This window comes from Salarias fasciatus, chromosome 3 (assembly GCF_902148845.1).
Source record: "Salarias fasciatus chromosome 3, fSalaFa1.1, whole genome shotgun sequence".
Lineage (NCBI taxonomy): Eukaryota > Metazoa > Chordata > Actinopteri > Blenniiformes > Blenniidae > Salarias > Salarias fasciatus.
The window spans coordinates 6918012-6936637 of NC_043747.1; the positions used below are offsets into that span (position 1 = coordinate 6918012).

General features: G+C 41.5%; 1 protein-coding gene across 5 annotated transcripts in view; it reads left to right on the top strand.

Moving 5' to 3' along the window:
- The window catches only part of sorcs2 (sortilin-related VPS10 domain containing receptor 2), a 284563-nt gene that overhangs the window by 256445 nt on the left and 9492 nt on the right, over positions 1 to 18626 (top strand). For all 5 annotated transcript variants that reach the window (XM_030086674.1, XM_030086655.1, XM_030086664.1 and 2 more), the window contains exons 10-17: positions 484 to 630; positions 4129 to 4231; positions 7391 to 7467; positions 7549 to 7640; positions 12745 to 12852; positions 14297 to 14417; positions 14513 to 14646; positions 15162 to 15281. In XM_030086674.1, coding sequence (XP_029942534.1) covers positions 484 to 630; positions 4129 to 4231; positions 7391 to 7467; positions 7549 to 7640; positions 12745 to 12852; positions 14297 to 14417; positions 14513 to 14646; positions 15162 to 15281 — 902 coding nt within the window. The remainder of the gene's footprint in view (positions 1 to 483; positions 631 to 4128; positions 4232 to 7390; positions 7468 to 7548; positions 7641 to 12744; positions 12853 to 14296; positions 14418 to 14512; positions 14647 to 15161; positions 15282 to 18626) is intronic.

Here is an 18626-nt window from a genome sequence, read left to right on the forward strand (position 1 = left end):
CAGACATGAATCCGTTTGATTCAGACAAATCTGCTCGCTTGCAGCAGATGAATGAGGGCAAGAGGGTCAGACCATGAACGTCTAATTACACTATCAAACAGAGAGAGCATTATGCTTCTTTAAACAGTGAAAGAATTGTCATGATCACCCTCTTTACCTTAATAAAACACTTCTTTCCTCACGGTGGACAAGGTCACCTTACTGATTTATTTATTTATTTAACAAGTATTGTAGAAATACTGTCTCATTTCAGTGAGTTTTGTCCTTTCCTTGCATATGTCTTTTCTCTGTTCCTTTTTAGAATATGGAATCTGAAAATCTCAAAAACTGTAAAAAGTATTGAAACCACCAACTGAAAACGCACATTGATGCCAATAGGTGAAAACAATCAGTTCAAGACTCACTAAGTGAACGAAAGAAAGTGGTATCTTGTGTTTGCTCCAGATGACCTTTGCCAATGAGCAATGTGTCTCGTTCCCTCAGGTTCGCGGAATCAAAGGCGTCTTCCTGGCCAATCAGAAAGTTGACGGGAAAGTGACCACTCTGATAACTTACAACAAAGGGCGCGACTGGGAGCCACTGGCTCCGCCCACCACCGACATGAACGGGAAGCCAATCAGCTGCAAAGCGGTAAGAACATGTGGTTACTTCTTCTTCTGTTGCCAACCAGGGAGTAGAATCAAACCAACATAATCCTCTGGTTCACCAGTTCTCAGTGTTCCAGGATTATCTTGAGATAATCCACCCAAAAGTAACTGTTGAGTTTTTCTGTTTATATTTTTTGGGTTGTTCTCCAGAATAGTTAAATATTCTGCACCAAAAAATGGACTTGTGGAAAGTTTTGCATTTTATTGAACAGCAAGATAAATGATGACGAAGAATAAAAAAACTGATAGAAAACCAGTGGAATGAATTACTGTCTGAAGAGAGGATTTGTTATCGAACTTTTGCTCCTCCAGCAACTCCAGCCAAGGTAAGCAGCAGTGTCATAAAGTCGGACTCCGGTCTTAACTGGATTTTGAGCATGTGGGTACCTTTGTAGTGGAGGATTCTGTCCGAAACGAGGCAACACATTCTGAGTTGGGAGAGTTCTCGGCCCAGCACACTGGGCTGTTGATGCAATCTTGCTCAAACAGCGATCAGTCAAAACGCCGCGACCCGTCGACCGGGTTGTTCAGAGTGTGTACACAAAGAAAACGAGAGGGAAGGAAGGCTGTTGTGCTGTGAGGGATGTGTGCGAGCCGCCCGGCTAGCTCCGCCATCCGTCTTGTCAAAGCCACTGCTTGCAGGCAGCAGAGAAAAGAGCAATGAGTCGCTGGTAGTCTGATATCCATACATCACAGCTTGCGGGGAGATAGAGGCGGCAGAGGAGGGCCAGGCCCGGCCCTTTATTTGAGCCATCGCTCTAGTCGGCTGACAGATCTGAAGTGAGACGCAGGTATTAGCCCGAAACTCATTTGCCAATCGCGAGTGGTTGTTTTCTTGCATAGTGACCTCGTTTTCCCTTTTAGCCTCCTCCATATGTCTTTAGAATTACCTTGCAAAAGCAAAGCCATTTTTCCTGCATCCAACTTGTTACATCTATCAGTCACAGAGACAGGTTTATGTCGACGCTTGACACCAGGACTGGTAGAGATAGACGGGGACCACGTCGTAGACGCTCCGTCGCACGTGGGGGTGAATCAGGCAAACACTGTCAGCCGGGGCTGTCAGCTCGCCTCTGGATCAGCAGCGTTTCCGACGGATGACCTTCATGTTTCCAGTAGGTTTTTCATGATGTCTCAATGAGGCTGCTTTTAGCTCGTCACTGGCAAAACTCATGAAGGAATAAACTGCTTAACACATCAGTCCTGAATCAAATCTGTTGCCCAAAGTGAAAATTGTCTAAAATCTGGTAATACTGAGAAAACTAAGCAAATCCCCAATGAATCGGACAAGATGAGAAAGAAACAAAACAGACGTTTCTCCCATTTTCTCCCAGAAGCCAGATACAGCTCAACCTGACCCATCTTAAAATGCTTTCTCTGAACGACCTGCCGCTGTCAGGTTACCAGAGATCCATCAGCAGGCCTGTTGACCCCCAACAACTCCAAGAATCAGAAGTGATCTTTCACAATAGCCTTAAATTTTGTGTCAGCCTATATTTCATCAGGCTAATTTGTTCAATCAGTAACTGTGTTTTGTGTTATCATACATTTTCTTTGTGATAGAGAAGGCTCACAGTTCTTAAAATGAAAGGTCCTTCGTATAAAAGGTGTAGGGATTGAAGCCCTCGGCTCATTTGCATAAAGTAGAATCCTCACAACTTTATGCAAATGAGGTGCAGATGTCCGACGCATCAGAAAACTTTCCTAAGACATCTAAACTGCTTGTATTGGAACCAAAATGAGGACAGACTCTTTAACTGTGCAGTTTATTCCTCATCTCAGTTGTTTTCAGAAATACTTTATGCTAAGCGGGTTTAGTGATGACAGACACAAGTTTAGATACAATACGGCAGCAGCAGACAGCCTCAAAGCCAGCGCTTTAGTCCGATCAGGTACAGGCAGCAGCATAGTTAAATAGCTATTGATATGGTCATGAGTCTCTGTCCGTCCATGGCGCTGTCCTGTACAAAAGTGGTGCGCTTGATGGAAAGCTGTTTTTTTCTGGCGCCACCTAGTGACTCACAAGTCACACACCCACCTACAAGAAATCCAGTGATCAATTCAAAAAGCAAATCAAGCAACAGTCAGCACTCTTTTACCTGATGTTCAACCCAGGGGTACTTACATTTTAAAACTCTGTTTTTCTGCACTCTGGCTGGTCTCCATTTCTTTAGTCCTGCTATTTTTGGTCGACCAGGATTCTGGATGAACATGACTTAAATGATTCAGTAGGTTTCCGGTAAAGTTTCACTTCGTGTTACTCAGTACCCTCAAAGGTGGCTGATCCCTGAACGAGAACAAGAGTTCAAGCTCCAGCTGCCGTGACAGCTCAGTTCACTGTTTGGGCCGTATTTCCTCATATTTTAAGAATTTTTTTTTGCGGGCCAACAGAAACGAGCACTTGGCTCCAGGTGGCCTGTGGGGAACCGTCTGAACACCTCTGTTCGCTTCCCAATAGAGGTTTGCCAGGAACGTCCAGCTGGCAGGCGTCCCCGAGGTCGGCCCAGGACTCGCTGGAGGGATCAAGTGAAAAGGCAAAACTTTCAATGAGTTTTGGGGCCGCGTTTACACGACGACGGTGCTCGGAGCCACGAAAATGGCTCATTAGGTGAAATTGCTCTAAAACCAAGTCATGAAATAACCTTTAGAGTCAAAGTGAGGCATTAACACCTTTACTCTTTGCGAAGTCAAGTCTCCACTCGGCCGTACTTCTGTTGGAGTGGAGTATATTTGACACGACAGAACTAATTTGTCTTAATTTCGAAAAGCTGTCTTGAAAAACAAACAAAAGAATAAAAAAAAAAAAACACCAGAGCACGCTTTCAAAGTCAACCCACACTAATCCAATGTGCTGCTGGTGAATTCTTTAGAGGGAGTGTGTCCATTTAGATTAACACAGAGAAACATCTTGGTGAGAAGATTAGGAAGAAGCATTGTAATTAAATCACACTGAAAACAGCGCCGTGCCTGCAAAGAGGAACCGGCAGATCAAACGCGCTGCAGACCACTTAATGATGGTTGGCTGATTGTATGATGAACTGTAAACTTCCAGTTGTGAGAATAGGACAGCTCTGCTCGGTGAAATCAGCTTTCCACAGCTAAGCCTATTGACGTTTGAAGCAGTGAGCTCCAGATCAGCTCCGACTCATGTTTGCACTCGTGAAACTCCAGTCCGACGCTCTCCTTTGGAATAAATTAGCTTCCATTAAATATCTGACTGCATTAAATTTGATTAGCACGGCTAAGACCCTTGTACTGAGCCGTATTTGTGTGGGATTATCAGGTATCTGCGCAGTAAGACTCATTAAATATGGCCGAGCAAATTGCGGATGTCTTCACTTCGCCTTCCTCTCCACTGAAGCACTTTCAGAGCGTTTACTGAGTCCGACTCCCTGAAAGAAAGCAACACATTCCTCTGGAGGAAGTTCATCGTGTTTATTCAGGGATTGACACACGCTGTTGTCTGTGTGTTCATCATCAGCCGGACTGCCACCTCCACCTCCACCTGCGCTGGGCCGACAACCCCTACGTGTCGGGAACCGTCCACACCAAAGACTCCGCTCCGGGTCTCATCATGGGCGCTGGTGAGTACCGAGGGCCCACCGTCACGAACCCTCGCCCTTCACCTCATTCAGTCATGTCAGTTTACAACATAAATAAAACTGCGAAACATTGCATTAAGTGTTTTGCAAATAAAATCAGTGGAAGTGTTCACGTATCTACCCATAATTATTTGGATGTACATTAGGACAGTAGTGTAATAACATATAGCCCATCATCTAAGTAGTCATAATAATAGAATAACAGGTGGAATATGTGTGATTTTAAGTCAAAATAATGCTTTTAAACATATTTTATCACATGTAAATGGAACAAGTGGGTGATTTACACTCACATCAAAGTTCTGAAATAGTTTTGAAACAAACTGAGGCCCTCTCACACATTGTTTTCAAGTGAATAAATAAAACTTCAATTGCATTTTGCAGGTCCATTTGTACGTCAACCATGCTCAGAGTCACTGGAAATTAAACTTTTGGAAAACGGTGCCCAATATGAAACTTTACAGAAATATTCCATCTCCATGGAAATGGGTGAAAACACAACTTTTTAAAAATGGACCATTGAAGCATTGCTGGAACACTGATGTGTGGTTAACCAATAGATGCCATTCGAAGAGATACTGTGAATATCCCATGAATTCAACACAATCTGCAGTCTCTTTTTATGAAAGGTGTCAGATATAAATCTGTATTTGACTTTATTAAAACGTGCTGTGTCATATTTATCGCCTCTGATTGCTTGAACCTCAGGTTGCACTCAGCTGATCTGCGACGTTGTTCAGTATTGTTGGAAAAAAAAATCATATATTAAAACAAAAGGTTTGCTTCAGGGTGCATTGATTTTATGACTTTCTCATGCGCTTATCTTCTGCAGACTGGGCTTGTCTGAACCTAAATGCCAATGCCAAAGGACGCTAGATCTGCCCCGCGGCGTCGGCATGTGTTTAGAGTAGAGTCGATGAAAAATGACTCGCACCTCGCCTCGGTTGACGGGACAGTTTTGATCAAAATCCTCCATGTTTTAGACCCAGGTGTCCACAGAGTTGATGAGGGTTTAATATCGTTGCTTCATGTTTGGAAGGAGGAGTTAAACATTCAGTCTGAAGCACGAGGCGTCACAAAAGGAAGTACAGGAGTAACTGGCTCGTAGCGGTCGAGCGTTCACTGCAACGTCACTTTTTGATCCTTTGACGTCGATTCTTACAATCATCGTGAAAAAGAATTGAAGAGTTTTGGCCCACGGGCTTTTGGCTGGCTGCTCCTGTTCTTGGTGATGACAGTCGAAGTGGTAGCATCGGCGCCTTCTTCTCAGAAGAAGCTAGCTTGCTAGCTTGACCCAGTCTTCTCAAGTCCAGCTTGACGTTCATCAGAGTTCATGAATCCATCGATTTTAGGACTTCAGCGTGTTTTGAGGCTTGGGATCAAACTCAGTCTTCTGTGATCAATATTATTCACAGAAGATACACGGTTCTGCCACTGAACCAGACTCTTTATTACTGTCTTTAACAGTGGATCATGAGTCCCGACAGACGTTAAAGTCACCTGCAGCTTCACAGGTTGAAGCACTAATTCCAGTTATTTATGTATTTCTGACTGTTTGACCTTCTCTGCATCTGACATTTCTGAAGTGTTTCGCTTCTTTTTTTCCCACTCATTAACAGAAGAAATCAATGTTTCTGGTCCAACCACTGACTATAAATGAGATTTCAGCATGTAGAGAGGCAGCAGCAGGAACTTTAGCTCTATATTTTAATAAAGAACAAAGATTTCAGCTACAGCAGATCCTGAAAGCACAGGAGACCCAGAGTCACACTGTACAGACGGTCTAATTAAAGCAGAGACAAAAAGAATGGTAAACGAAGGGCCAAGCTGAAATGGTGCCATTTATGCTGTTGATAAATTGAAAATTTTACACCTTCTTTTTAAATTTATGTTGCTTTTATCTGTGTTTTTTTCTTGAATTTCTTTCTGTTATTTTCATCTGTCATTGCTTGTTCATTCTCCAACTTCTTTAATTATTCCATTTTTTTTTTTGGCAGATATTTGAAATCATGAAAAAAAAAATCAGATAGTAGGTATAGTCCAAGCTTATTAATGCGATGTCAGTCCGTCCTGTGCAGCTATAACATCTTCAACGCTTCTATAAAGGCTTTTCATGGCAAACGAAGCAAATACAGAAGATGATTTTCAACACAGTTTGTTAAAATTGTAATTTAAAAAAACTTTTAAAGTCACATTTTAGATTTTTTTTCACATGAACTGTAGTATTCAAGATTTTTTTCTGTGTTATTTCTCATGACTTTTAGCTTGGGACCATGGGAATATTAATTTAAAAAAATGCTTCATGAGAGTGGTTTAAATGTTCTGACTGTAGAAGTGACTGATTAAAATATATCCGGGGCTCTACCAGCCTCCATTCTCTCGTGTGTCCTTGTGTCGTCTCCCCCAACAATAACATCCCATTATATGCAAACCGTCCGCATGGATGAACTAAAAAGCGCCACTCCTCCTGAGACAAACCCTCCATTTACCCGGAGAGGGCCATTCCTGAGTGTGTGTGTATATATAAGTGTGTGTGTGCCTGAGCACTGGAGCGCACGGAGGATTCTACTGAACTGCCAGCAGTTTTATTTACCAAAAATGTCAGTGTGTTTGTTTGTGTGCGATATACTCTCCTGATGCTTAAAAGAAGCTGAACACAGCGGTCGGCTGTCAGTTCTGGGATTGTAATAGAAACACACACACACGCACACGCACACATATTTACTCAACCACTCTTTATGAAGTAGATCTAATACAAAGAACCAGTGAAACTTACTACGAACAGCTGTTTTCCACATTAACATCACCAGTTTGACCAGTTTTCCACTGGATTTGAAAGCGTGTGGTTCTCGTATTGAGCAGCAAACCAGAGATTTTTTGAGTTTTTAAGTCATTGCAGGGTAAAATCCTCTTGCCTTACCTCCGAGGAGTCAAGAAGACAGAAGCACCATGCAGACGACATCGCCTGCTGTCGTCTGCATGGTGCTTCTGTCTTCTTGACTCCCTTGACTCCCTACGATACTCCTTCCTTTCTGTCACGTTTAACTCAGTTTGACTCAACTCTAAATCCACGCACTTGTCCATTAGTAGAAATCACACTACTGCCTTCCCACCTGATCAAACCCTTCATCTTTCCTTCAGGTAACCTTGGCTCCAAGCTGGTGGAGTATAAGGAGGAGATGTACATCACCTCAGACTGCGGGAAGACGTGGAGACAGGTACGCGGTTCGGTCTGACGAACGCCGTCCGGCTCCATATCGACTCTTCAGGAAGTCTTGTCGTTGTTTGTTTTTCCTCAGGTGTTTGAGGAGGAGCATCACATCCTGTACCTGGACCACGGAGGGGTCATCGTCGCCATCAAGGACACGTCCATCCCGCTCAAGATCCTCAAGTAAGAGTTCTTAAACCTGGAAAAGTACGTAGTTTCCCTCTCGGTTGGCATTGAGACGCATCGTCTGAACTGTCGCAACAAGTCCGTCCACTAGTAGAGGCTGCTAGTTTTTTTGATCTGCTGGTTTCCGTGGCAACTCTTGACCCCTTGGCGGCGTTCGGTGAAGTCCTCCACTCACATCGTGGTATCATAGAGGGGAAACGCAGGGACTCTCCAGCGCAGTACCCTTCAAAACCATTTCAGATCATCTCTCTCTCTCTGGCGCCTCAACTCACGCTGACAATTTCCAGCTCAGCAAGATGCTATCTGGTCGACCTTAATAAACAGGGATGGAATAATGACAGACCGCAGATAAGGGAGTGCTCCAAAAAAAAAAAGCATTTATCGCCAACTTAAATCAAATGACCTTTTCAGACGGGCGAGGAGTCCTTCACATTTTCCCTTCCTCCGTGCCTCGGTGGAATCGATAACCCCAAAGGCTGGAGTGTGAAGGAGTCTGCTGGAGTGGAGCCCGTTTCTACCACTTCACTGCCCGAAAAGCAAACCGAACACTGAGGTCCTGGTTTCCTATTAGTGGGAGAACCTTCATGGCCGCCCCGCTCCGCGATTGTTCTGCCTCCCAGTAAAAACCACTCTCTAAATTCTCTGATTAAACTGGACGAACCACTGTGAAATACAACTTTCAACAGTGTGTTTTACGGTCATTTTTAGACCAGAACTTAATTTAAAAACTGAAACTCAAGTCAATACAAATTTAAACCAGCTTGTTGATTATCAAATAAACGTCATTTATTTAAGAAACAAAAGTCAAATAGATTATAAAATCTGCAGAATTTCTTTGGAAATGTGTTTATGTCTGGATTGAGTTTGGTTTCTTTCCTTCCAGACCTCCTCTCAGCCTAGTTTCCCTTCCTCTACATTATTCATATTTTGCTTACGGCTGCATGTGTAACGAGGGTTAGCAGCAGCAAATCATCACAAGAACCTGACAGCGACATGAAGCCTGGTCTGCTCGTCCCAAACAGGTTCAAGCTGCTGGAGGAGACAAACTCCTGCTGCCTCTGCTGGATTTTCTGAATCTTTAGAAGTGATCAAGAATGACTCTTTCATTTTATACTTCTAATATATTCACATAAACACTGATGGTTTAATTTCCATTTGATGTTTCGAGATGATGTGACTGATGCTGTTCTTTAGAAATCTCATAAAATATTAAATATTGTGATGGTGTGTAATCACACTACTCACAAAAAAAAAATAAGAAAATACACACAAGTAATAAAATAATGTAGGAAAAACTTATTTCAAACTCATTTAATTACAGTTGCTGGAACTGCTTGAAATTTTCAGAAGAACAAAAAACAGAAAACAGAAAAAAATGGAGAAAAGGAAAGAGGAATAAGATCTTTAAAATGTCGCTAAGGTGGGACAATCTATGGAAACAACAAATAATACAGCAAAAGTAAAATTCCTAGAAGAAAGGGCCCCAAAAACTAAAATAATAATGAAATATATCCAAATTGCAGCTTTGAAACTCCATGAACATCTGTTTTTGATTTGAATTTTGCAGAATCCTGATTCACCAGAGGATGGAACGCTTCCAGATACGTCACTGTTGGTGCTCTCTGACATTCATACAGTTATTTCCTGATATTAAACTGAGCTCTATATGGAGTTTTACTTACTTACTGACTTACTGTCACATCTACCGTCAATTCATATTGACCTGAATTGGGATTCACAGGTCTCATGGCACCAGATGCACTATTTTCACAGACGAGTGTCCTTCACGATCCTCGTCAAAAACAGCGTAACGATTCTGCACGTGTTCTGGATCGGACTACATCGGACTACCTAATTAACAGAGCAGCGACAGAACAAATATTTCACAGACGCGGGGCTGACATTTCCGTGCGCTGGGATAATTGCGTCGGAGTCGTAGGTATAACTCCTCCAATCATCGCCGGGTCAGCGGTTCAACAGACTCTGAGTAGCAGGAGTTATTGTCTTTAAAATAGGAGCTTTTGGCCCGACGTAACCTTTATGAAGGCAGATAAAAGAAAAGGTGAGGCAGAGAGAAAGTAGAGCGGAGGGAGGACTGATCTGTCCTTCGGTCGGGAGGTCGTCTGTTAATTCTCTGAACACATTTCTAATGCTGAATTTTCAAGGATTTTGGGAGCAAAGACAAAACACTATTGTTATTTAGTGGACTGAATATGACTTTCGCTTGCTTTTCAAAGCCACTTGAAAAACAAGCAGCTACCTCTCATGTACACACACACACACACACACACACACACACACACACACACTCAAATTATTTCCGGCGGTTCTCCGGCTGCTCTCATGCACTCACTCAAACTCCAAAGAGGTTCTCGCTCCTTTTTTTTTTTTTAAACTCTGTAATTCACACAAGGCATTGGTATCAGTTAATTAGGAAAGGGTAGCAGGCTGAGAAATGAGATGCCACCGCAACACGGCGCCTGGACAGGACTCCGCTCTGGACATTAATGATTTATGATGGCTACTGTTCCAGGTCTCTTTACAGTGCTGGAGGAGCTGAGCGAAGGCCGACGCGTGGCATGAAGCATAATTATAAGTTTGGCTGGCTAATCTGATTGATTAAGGGGTTATCTCGACCTCCATTTCGAATAACTCTAATAACTCGGGTATTAGCTGGCGGAAATGAGATCTAATAGGATGGGTGACTGAGGACATCGGCGTGTGGAGGTTGCTCAGTTGGTGTCACAAGAATTCTGTTTAAGAATATAAGAAGTGATTGTAAAACTTCTGATTAACTTCTTTTAAACTAACAACGACTTGAAATTATAGGAAAAATGTAGATTTTGTGTGAATAATGACAAAGTCTGCTTAAAACATGAGGGTTGGGGCTAAAACAGTTCCCTCTCTCACTCAATCTCTTCATCCCATCGGGGACAAACGGCCAAATTAATGCTTCACCACCAAAGTTCTGCATTTCCTTGATGACCTGAGCTGTTTCAGGGGTTTTGTGGGTATTTTGTGCCCCAGGGCTTCAGAAAACTGTGGCTCAAACAATGACTTCCTGAAGTTGGCTTTGATCCGGAGTTCTAATGGCAGCACTGATTTGGTTTGAGTTTCCTGTGAGGCCGAACCTTCACCTGGACTGTCTCTCAGCCACCTGATCCTAATAAGTTTTTTCGGAGTTGATTTCGGAGCATCGGTCGCCTCATTCACTGACAAAGCCTCGACTGAAACTCCATCACCCATGTCAGGTCCTGGATCAAGGTCCGCTCTCTCCCACCCACTGCCTTCCTCCTGTGAAAGGCATCTGGCACTTTCATAACCGGACAGCCTGAAGTCATTTCTCTGTAATAATGTGAGAAACAAATGAACTGCTGTGTCCTTCCTGATCTTTTAAAATCGTTGACGGCGTCAGCGTCCAGTCATCGGACGCTCATTTACTCTCCGCGCATGAATAGAAACAGATCTTTGTGCCTCAAAATGGCACAAACGTCACAACGTTTGTGCCATTTTGAGGCAGAAAGAGGCACTTTGTGAGACTGGTGGTGGTAGCATTACAGTTTAAATGAGTCTTAAAGTGAACAGAAACGTTCTTTACTTAGGCCTCAGTATATCAACAGCAAAAAGATCACTTTTATTCCAGTTCTCAACCCAAATCTTTAACTCACTCTTCATCTCTGGTTCTGCACGCAAGACGGCGGGCAGATGACTGACTAAACACTCAGACGGTTCAGAAATCAAACTCGAATGAGTTTGATCTTGTTTGAATAAAACAACTGAACAGACAAGACAACGCCAGCAGGAGGACGCCGCCTCATGCTGACACCACAAGACAAAACCTAAAACCAGAGGAGAACGAGAAATAAGAACGATCAAAGCTGCGATGCAGAATATGACCAAAGACCCAATTTAAGACAAAGATGCTGAAACAGAAAGAACAGATCAAGAACCTCCCTTCTCTGACAGTCCATCCAACTGTCCTTTATACCTGATTGATCCAGACTATGATCGTAGTCATTGGAGCCTCTCTCAGTCAACACAGAGCATAAAGCTGGAAGTAGCCATCATGAGATGAACACATTGAGACCTGCAGTCGTCCTACTGAAAATCATCAGGACTCCCTAAGTGAACCTGTTTGGATTGGGCTGACAGCAGAAGGACTGAAGCTTCCATCCATGTCTGAATATTTATATGCAAAGAGCTACAGTGAGCCATCGCAGTCCACTTTTGGTTGTACCCCTCTACGTTCCCCATCCCTCTGGAAGAAATCTAGCGTAAATATGTTTTATTTATGCTGCTTCACTTACTTATTTCATGATTTCTTTGCATTACCTCTTTTGTTTAAGCTCTCAAGACAACAGCACTTAAACTTTGGACCCATCACAGGGCTGGATTTGGTGTAGAGACAGATAAACAGAGAGATGTTGTTGTGTGTAAAGCTGGTCTATCTTCAAACCTCATAGCTGCTGCGATTTCAGGAGGCTACAAAGCCTTCTAACCCTCAATCCTGCCGCTTCTGCTGTGAGAAAAAGCAGCGGCGCTTCTTTTGAAAGACGCCGAGGCCTCCGGAGCGACGTCTTCAAGTGTCTCTGTGTATTCGTTCCACTCTCCTCCCACTGTGCATGTTTACCTGCTGATTATCTTATTGTCGTCTGTGTTAGAAAGTCATTAAAAGGCGCAGCCCGCAGTGCGAGCGACACACTGCCGGATTCCGCATCGATCCCCCTCCGCCGCCGCCGCCGCCGCCACCGTCGTCAGCGCGGCGAACCAAGTGGAGCAGATGGCTCAGCTTGTTTGTTTCTTTTCCTTTTGAGTCAGGATTGAGGAAAGCTCCAACACCAAATGCTGCTACATGACAACAATCGGCTCACATTTAGAGGCTGTATGAAGCGAAAGCTTGACGAATAGATGCCGTTTGGGTAAATCTTGTGGATTTTCTGGTACAAAGTGTGATGATTTGGCCTCATGGATCTGTCAGCTGCCACTAAGCTTCAGATGAAGCATGAAGGTTTCTAAAATTATGCTTTTATGTTTGAAACAATGAAGTCCAGGAAGTCTAAAGTCTGATTCTGGTCTTGATTGTACGCCGTCTTTCTCGTAGGTTCAGTATCGACGAAGGCCGAACGTGGAGCGTCCACAACTTCACCAGCACGTCCGTGTTCGTCGACGGACTCCTGAGCGAGCCGGGAGACGAGACCCTCGTCATGACGTGAGTCCGCCGCTCAGCTCCCACGGAAATTTGGCCGCATTGTGACTTTTATTTCGGTCAGTCAAGTTGGATTCCTTCCAACTGAGAGATCAGATCATTGCGTTGATGTGACGAGTGCGTTAGCTGTTTGTAACTTGTGATCCACAGGCGTAAACAATGGATTGGCCAGAGTTTTTTTTTAAGCTGCACAAGCAGCACGGAGTTAAATACTTCAACTCTTCACTGATTTTATTCTGCTCCTGTACATATAGCACATTAACTCAACTTATTTGTCATGCTAGCATGCGGGCACCTACAGAAGTCAACTTTAGATATCACTCTGTGAAACGCCAGTGATATGCAAAAAAAACATCATGCAACACATTGAATGCCTTCTGAGCACATGCTAGCATGCTCAAAATAAAAGCAAAGCTATGTAGTTAGCTTAAAAGTAAAGCTATTTAGTGGCTAATGCTACTAAAATTACTAAAACGATCAAAACAGCTTAAACCACAAGAAGCATAAACTTCAGAAAAGTCAAAATACCTAAAATGGCTGAAAACAAATCAAATTCAGCCAATTTCTCCAAATTAATCTTATGCTTCTTTACGTGTAAATCCACACTGAAAAAGCTAAAGCCGTCAAAAAGGTTTGAATCTGCAGTCCTGACGCTTCATAAACGAGCTGGGGTTTTTGTGTGTATAATCAAACGTAACGTCCGGCTTTATGAGCCGTGTTGTGTCTCGGGGCTCCGGGTGACTTTTATTTGGCGGAACGTTGTTAAATCGTGTGTTTTGGTCATGAAGGTTTCAGACCTGTGGTACCGAGGCAGATGTGGAAGGTCCTTCCATAAAAGTGCAGGTTTAAACGTGACTGCTGGAGAGTTTATAGACTGTAAGCAGACAGATTGAACACGTCCTTCATGATCTGGAGAATTAGAACCATCAAATGGGGACCAGGGTTGGTGGATACTACCATCTACTGGTAAAGAGGCGGAACTGCACCTCTCCGAGTGAGCTGCTCGGTTCTCCCACTGGAGATATAATCCATGTGTAATGCTGCCAGATTGTTGAGGTGAAGATTATCTGGGTTTCTGGAGCAAATAGGAGCGAGCATGATTTGGATATTAGAGTCAAGGCAGCTGATACACAATGTGAAACTACACGAGCGAGGGGATTTTTTATGGGGATTAAGATTCGGGATTTGTCAGAGGTCATGCAATTCTACTCGTAACTGAACCAAATTCTCTTCAGCACTTCATCAGGCCGGTGCAGCCAAGGGCTCTGGGATCTTAAATGGTGGTTTTCAATGGCGAGAACATGTTAAGAAGCCAAAATCACTGAAACAAGTTCAAGAAATAAAAAATAGATAATACCACAGACACGTGAGGCGACAGGTTTGACCACCGTTAACCTAAATGAAGAAGCAGGAGATGGATGTGTGTGTTTCTTGTGTGTGTTTTCAGAGTGTTCGGCCACATCAGCTACAGGTCAGACTGGGAGCTGGTCAAAGTGGACTTCAGGCAGTCTTTCCCCCGTCAGTGCACCGAGTCCGATTACGAGTCGTGGCAGCTCACAGACCTGCAGGTAACACACACACTTACACACACACACGATTTGTGTTTTCATCTTCATGAAAGGCACCACTACAGCGACTCTGGATCGGTTCTCTTCCCTCGAAGGGAGAGAAGTGCATCATGGGCCAGGAGCGGACTTTCAGGAAGAGGAAGGACACGTCGTTCTGTATCAAGGGGAAGAGCTACACCTCCACCCTCACCAACAAGTCCTGCCAGTGCACTGAGAAGGACTTCAACTGGTGGGTCACACAGATGTTTCACCACATGTTCTCCTCAGTTTTACAGGCCGAATGCTGTCAGACACCACAAATCAAACATAAGAAGAAAAACATTTGTATAAGTTTGAGTTTCAAGGTTTAATAAGTTGACAAAATGTAACATTTGTTCCTTGAGGTTCTTAGAAATAGCTATAAATTCTGGTTCTGGTTCTTATAAATTCATCGTTGGGTACACTGAGGCATGCTAACTGCAGCGCTGTCTGCATTTCTGCATTATTTTCGAGTAAACAGGCATCATTTTCAAAGCTTTGCTGAGTAAATGTGAAACTTTACTAACTGAAAAATGTCTAAAGCCTAAGTCTTTTGGAATGGAATGAGATCAACTCAAGCCACACAAACAAAACAAAGAAAAAACGCAAAAAGTGATTTTAACCAACTTAACTTAAGCGATCTCCACTTTAATCTGAAATCATTCTTTACAACTTTCTGTGTGTGTGTGTGTGTGTGTGTGTGTGTGTGTGTGTGTGTGTGCGCAGTGACTATGGTTTTGAGCGAGCCAGCACCGAAGGGGATCGCTGTTTTGCTGACTTCTGGCACGATCCGGACGCACCGCCCGAAGAGTGTCATCCAGGACAGAACTACGAGTCCAGCACTGGGTCAGTATACACACACACACACACACACACACACACACACACACAAACACACACACATGATTTCAGGTATCTGAAATTGATTGATTGATTGATTGATTGATTTTATTTGTTTCATTCTTTTTTAAAAGAAAGAAATGAAAAGGAACAGAAAGAAGTGAGACTTATGATGTCTGCCCCTATTAACATAAAATAAATGACAATTTGTCAAGATTTAACATATCACAAAAAAAAAAAAAAAATGCAAGATTCAAGACAACAATTTCACTAAATCAAAATACAAATATGACCATTTCACAAATAATTGCAGATCAAATACAACCATTTCCCAAGTGTAAATACAAAAAAAAACAAAAAAAAAAAACCTTAATGAGATATGTTCAAAAGAAACAATCATTCTAAGTTTGACCATTCTTTAAAACAGAGTCGTACCCTCCCAATAACTGTGCTTTTAAACATTTCTTGAAGATGTGAATGGACTGAGACCTCTTAATTTCACTGTCAAGTTTATTCCATAAATTGATTCCTTTTGTTGTGATGCATCTTTCTTTCAATTTGGTTCTTGATTCTGGTCGTTTGAAAACTTCAGTGCCTCTTAATCTATATTGACTGTCTCGCTTTGCAAATCTATTCTGTAAATTAAATGGTAATTTTTTCCGGTGAGCTTTATACATTGTTTTAAGAAGGTTGAGTTCTACCAATTCTTTCATTTTTAAGGATTTCAATTTTATAAATATTGGGTTAGTGTGGTCTCTGTAACCACTTCCATTCACCACACGAATCGCTCGTTTCTGTAAGAGGAAGAGTGGTTCAATGTAGGTCTTACAAGCATTTCCCCAGACTTCAACGCAGTAGGTCAGATATGGTATAATCAATGAATTGTACAACAGAAACAAAGAATTATTGTGAAGTGACTCTTTCAATTTGTACAGAACAGCAATGGTTTGAGAAATCTTAGTTTTAACGTACTCTATATGGGATTTCCATGTTAGTTGTTCATCCAGCAATACACCTAAAAACTTAATTTCATTTGTTCTCTCAATCTCTATACCTTCCACTGTCAGTGTTGTGTCAACGTCTGTCCTTCTGTAACTGAAAATCATATATTTGGTCTTACTGATGTTCAAAGATAGTTTGTTAGCGTTGAACCATTTTATAACATTCTGAAACTCTTTTTCTACAATTTCTAATACTTCATTTATATTGTCTCCAGCATAATACAAAGTAGTATCATCCGCAAACAAGATGCATTTCAATAAGCTGGAAGCAGTGTCAATGTCATTGATATAAAGAAGAAAGAGCACTGGTCCAAGGACGGATCCTTGAGGAACCCCACAAGTTACGTTTCCATTTTTAGATTTTATATCGTTGATTTGAACAAATTGTTTTCTGTCTTTTAAATAGCTTTTGACCCATTCGTGAGCAACACCTCTTATACCGTACTTATATAATTTATACAGCAATATGTCATGATCTAGAGTATCAAATGCTTTTTGAAGATCTACGAAGACACTTACTAAGAAACGTTTCTTGTCCATTGCATTTGTGATTTCTTCTGCCAGTTCCATAATTGCTGTGGCGGTTGAGTGATTAGTCCGAAATCCATATTGATTGTTACTTAAAATGTTGTGTTTAACAATAAATTTATTTAATCTGATCACAAATAATTTTTCTAAAATTTTTGAGAGCTGAGGAAGTAACGATATAGGTCTGTAATTGGAGACATCATTTTTATTTCCTTTTTTGAAAAGTGGAATTACTTTGGCTATTTTCATACTCTCTGGAAATGTTCCTGTGGTAAATGACAAGTTACAGATGTATTTAAAGGGTTCAATCACGACATCTATTATTTGTTTTATCAGTGACATGTTCATGTCTGTATAGTCATTGGAGTTTTTATTTGGAAATTTACGAACAATACTGAATATTTCATTTGCTTGTACGGGCTCAAGAAAGATGCTACGTTCATTATTTTGTATTATTCCACTATTTATGTTTTCGTCTGGGATATTTTGAGATAGATTTTTCCCTATATTCACAAAGTAATTATTAAATTCCTCTACAATGTCCTGTTTTTCAAAAATGTCTATTTTGTTTTTGGTTATATGGTTTGGAATTATGGGTTTAACCTTGCCTTTGTGCAAGACTGTGTTAATTACACTCCATGTGTTTTTTGTACTATTTTTGCTTTTCTCTATTAATTTTGTGTAGTAATCCTTTTTCTGTTGTCTTAGAATTGATATCAGTTTATTTTTATATTTTTTATACCGAACCTCGGCTTCTTTTGTTCTTAGTTTGAGAAACATTCTGTAGAGATAATTTTTTTTCTTACAGGCGTTTTTCAGACCACTTGTCATCCATGGGTTATTAATAGTATTTTTCTCGACACAAGCAACTTTGGTTATTTTGCAATTTTTGTTGTATAAATTAATAAGTATCTCCATGAAAGTGTTGTAGGCATTATTTAAATCTCCTGTATAAACTTGATCCCAATTTTGTTTCTTTAAATCCTCTCTGAAGGCCTCAATGGCTTTATTGGATTTGTCTCGTATAAAAATTGAAGTTTTTTCTCGCTCAGGGGTAATGCACAATTTTTTAAAAATAGTAAATACAGGTAGGTGATCACTCACATCGGTCATAAGAATGCCACTAATTATGTCTCCATGTAAAGTTGTGTATATGTTATCAATGATGGTTGCGCTATGGGTAGTAATTCTAGTTGGCTTTGTTATCATCGGACATAGTCCTGCCATTTGCATATAATTTTTAAAGTCATTTGACGCTGCATTGTTACCCAGATCAATGTTGAAGTCACCACAGACTATGATTGTTTTATTTTTAACATCTGCAAACAATTCAAGAATTTTGTCTGTGAACAGCTCTATACCAGGCCCAGGTGGTCTATAAACACAACTAACAAGTATATTTTTGCCAATATCGCTGATGATCTCAATTGTGAGCACTTCCATTAAGTTTGGAATAATTACAGTTTTCATTTCAATGACTTTACTATGCAGATTTTCATCTACATAAAGGGCTACTCCTCCACCTCCTTTTTCCACCCGATTTGCATAAAACAGATTATAACCTTTGATTTGAACTTTATCAATATGAATCTCTTTTAACCAGGTTTCCGTCACAGCAATCACTTTAAATGATTGTTTGATATCAGCAAAAAGCTCATTAATTTTTGGTAATTTCCGTTTTAGACTCTGACTGTTAAAGTGAATGATGGATTGAAATTGAAGTGCAGGACCGAGTAGCTGTAGAGCTGCAGGCAGAAATCCTTCAGTTATGCATGACTTTAGAAGACTTACCGGCATTAGGCAGCTTCCATATCTGGGTTTG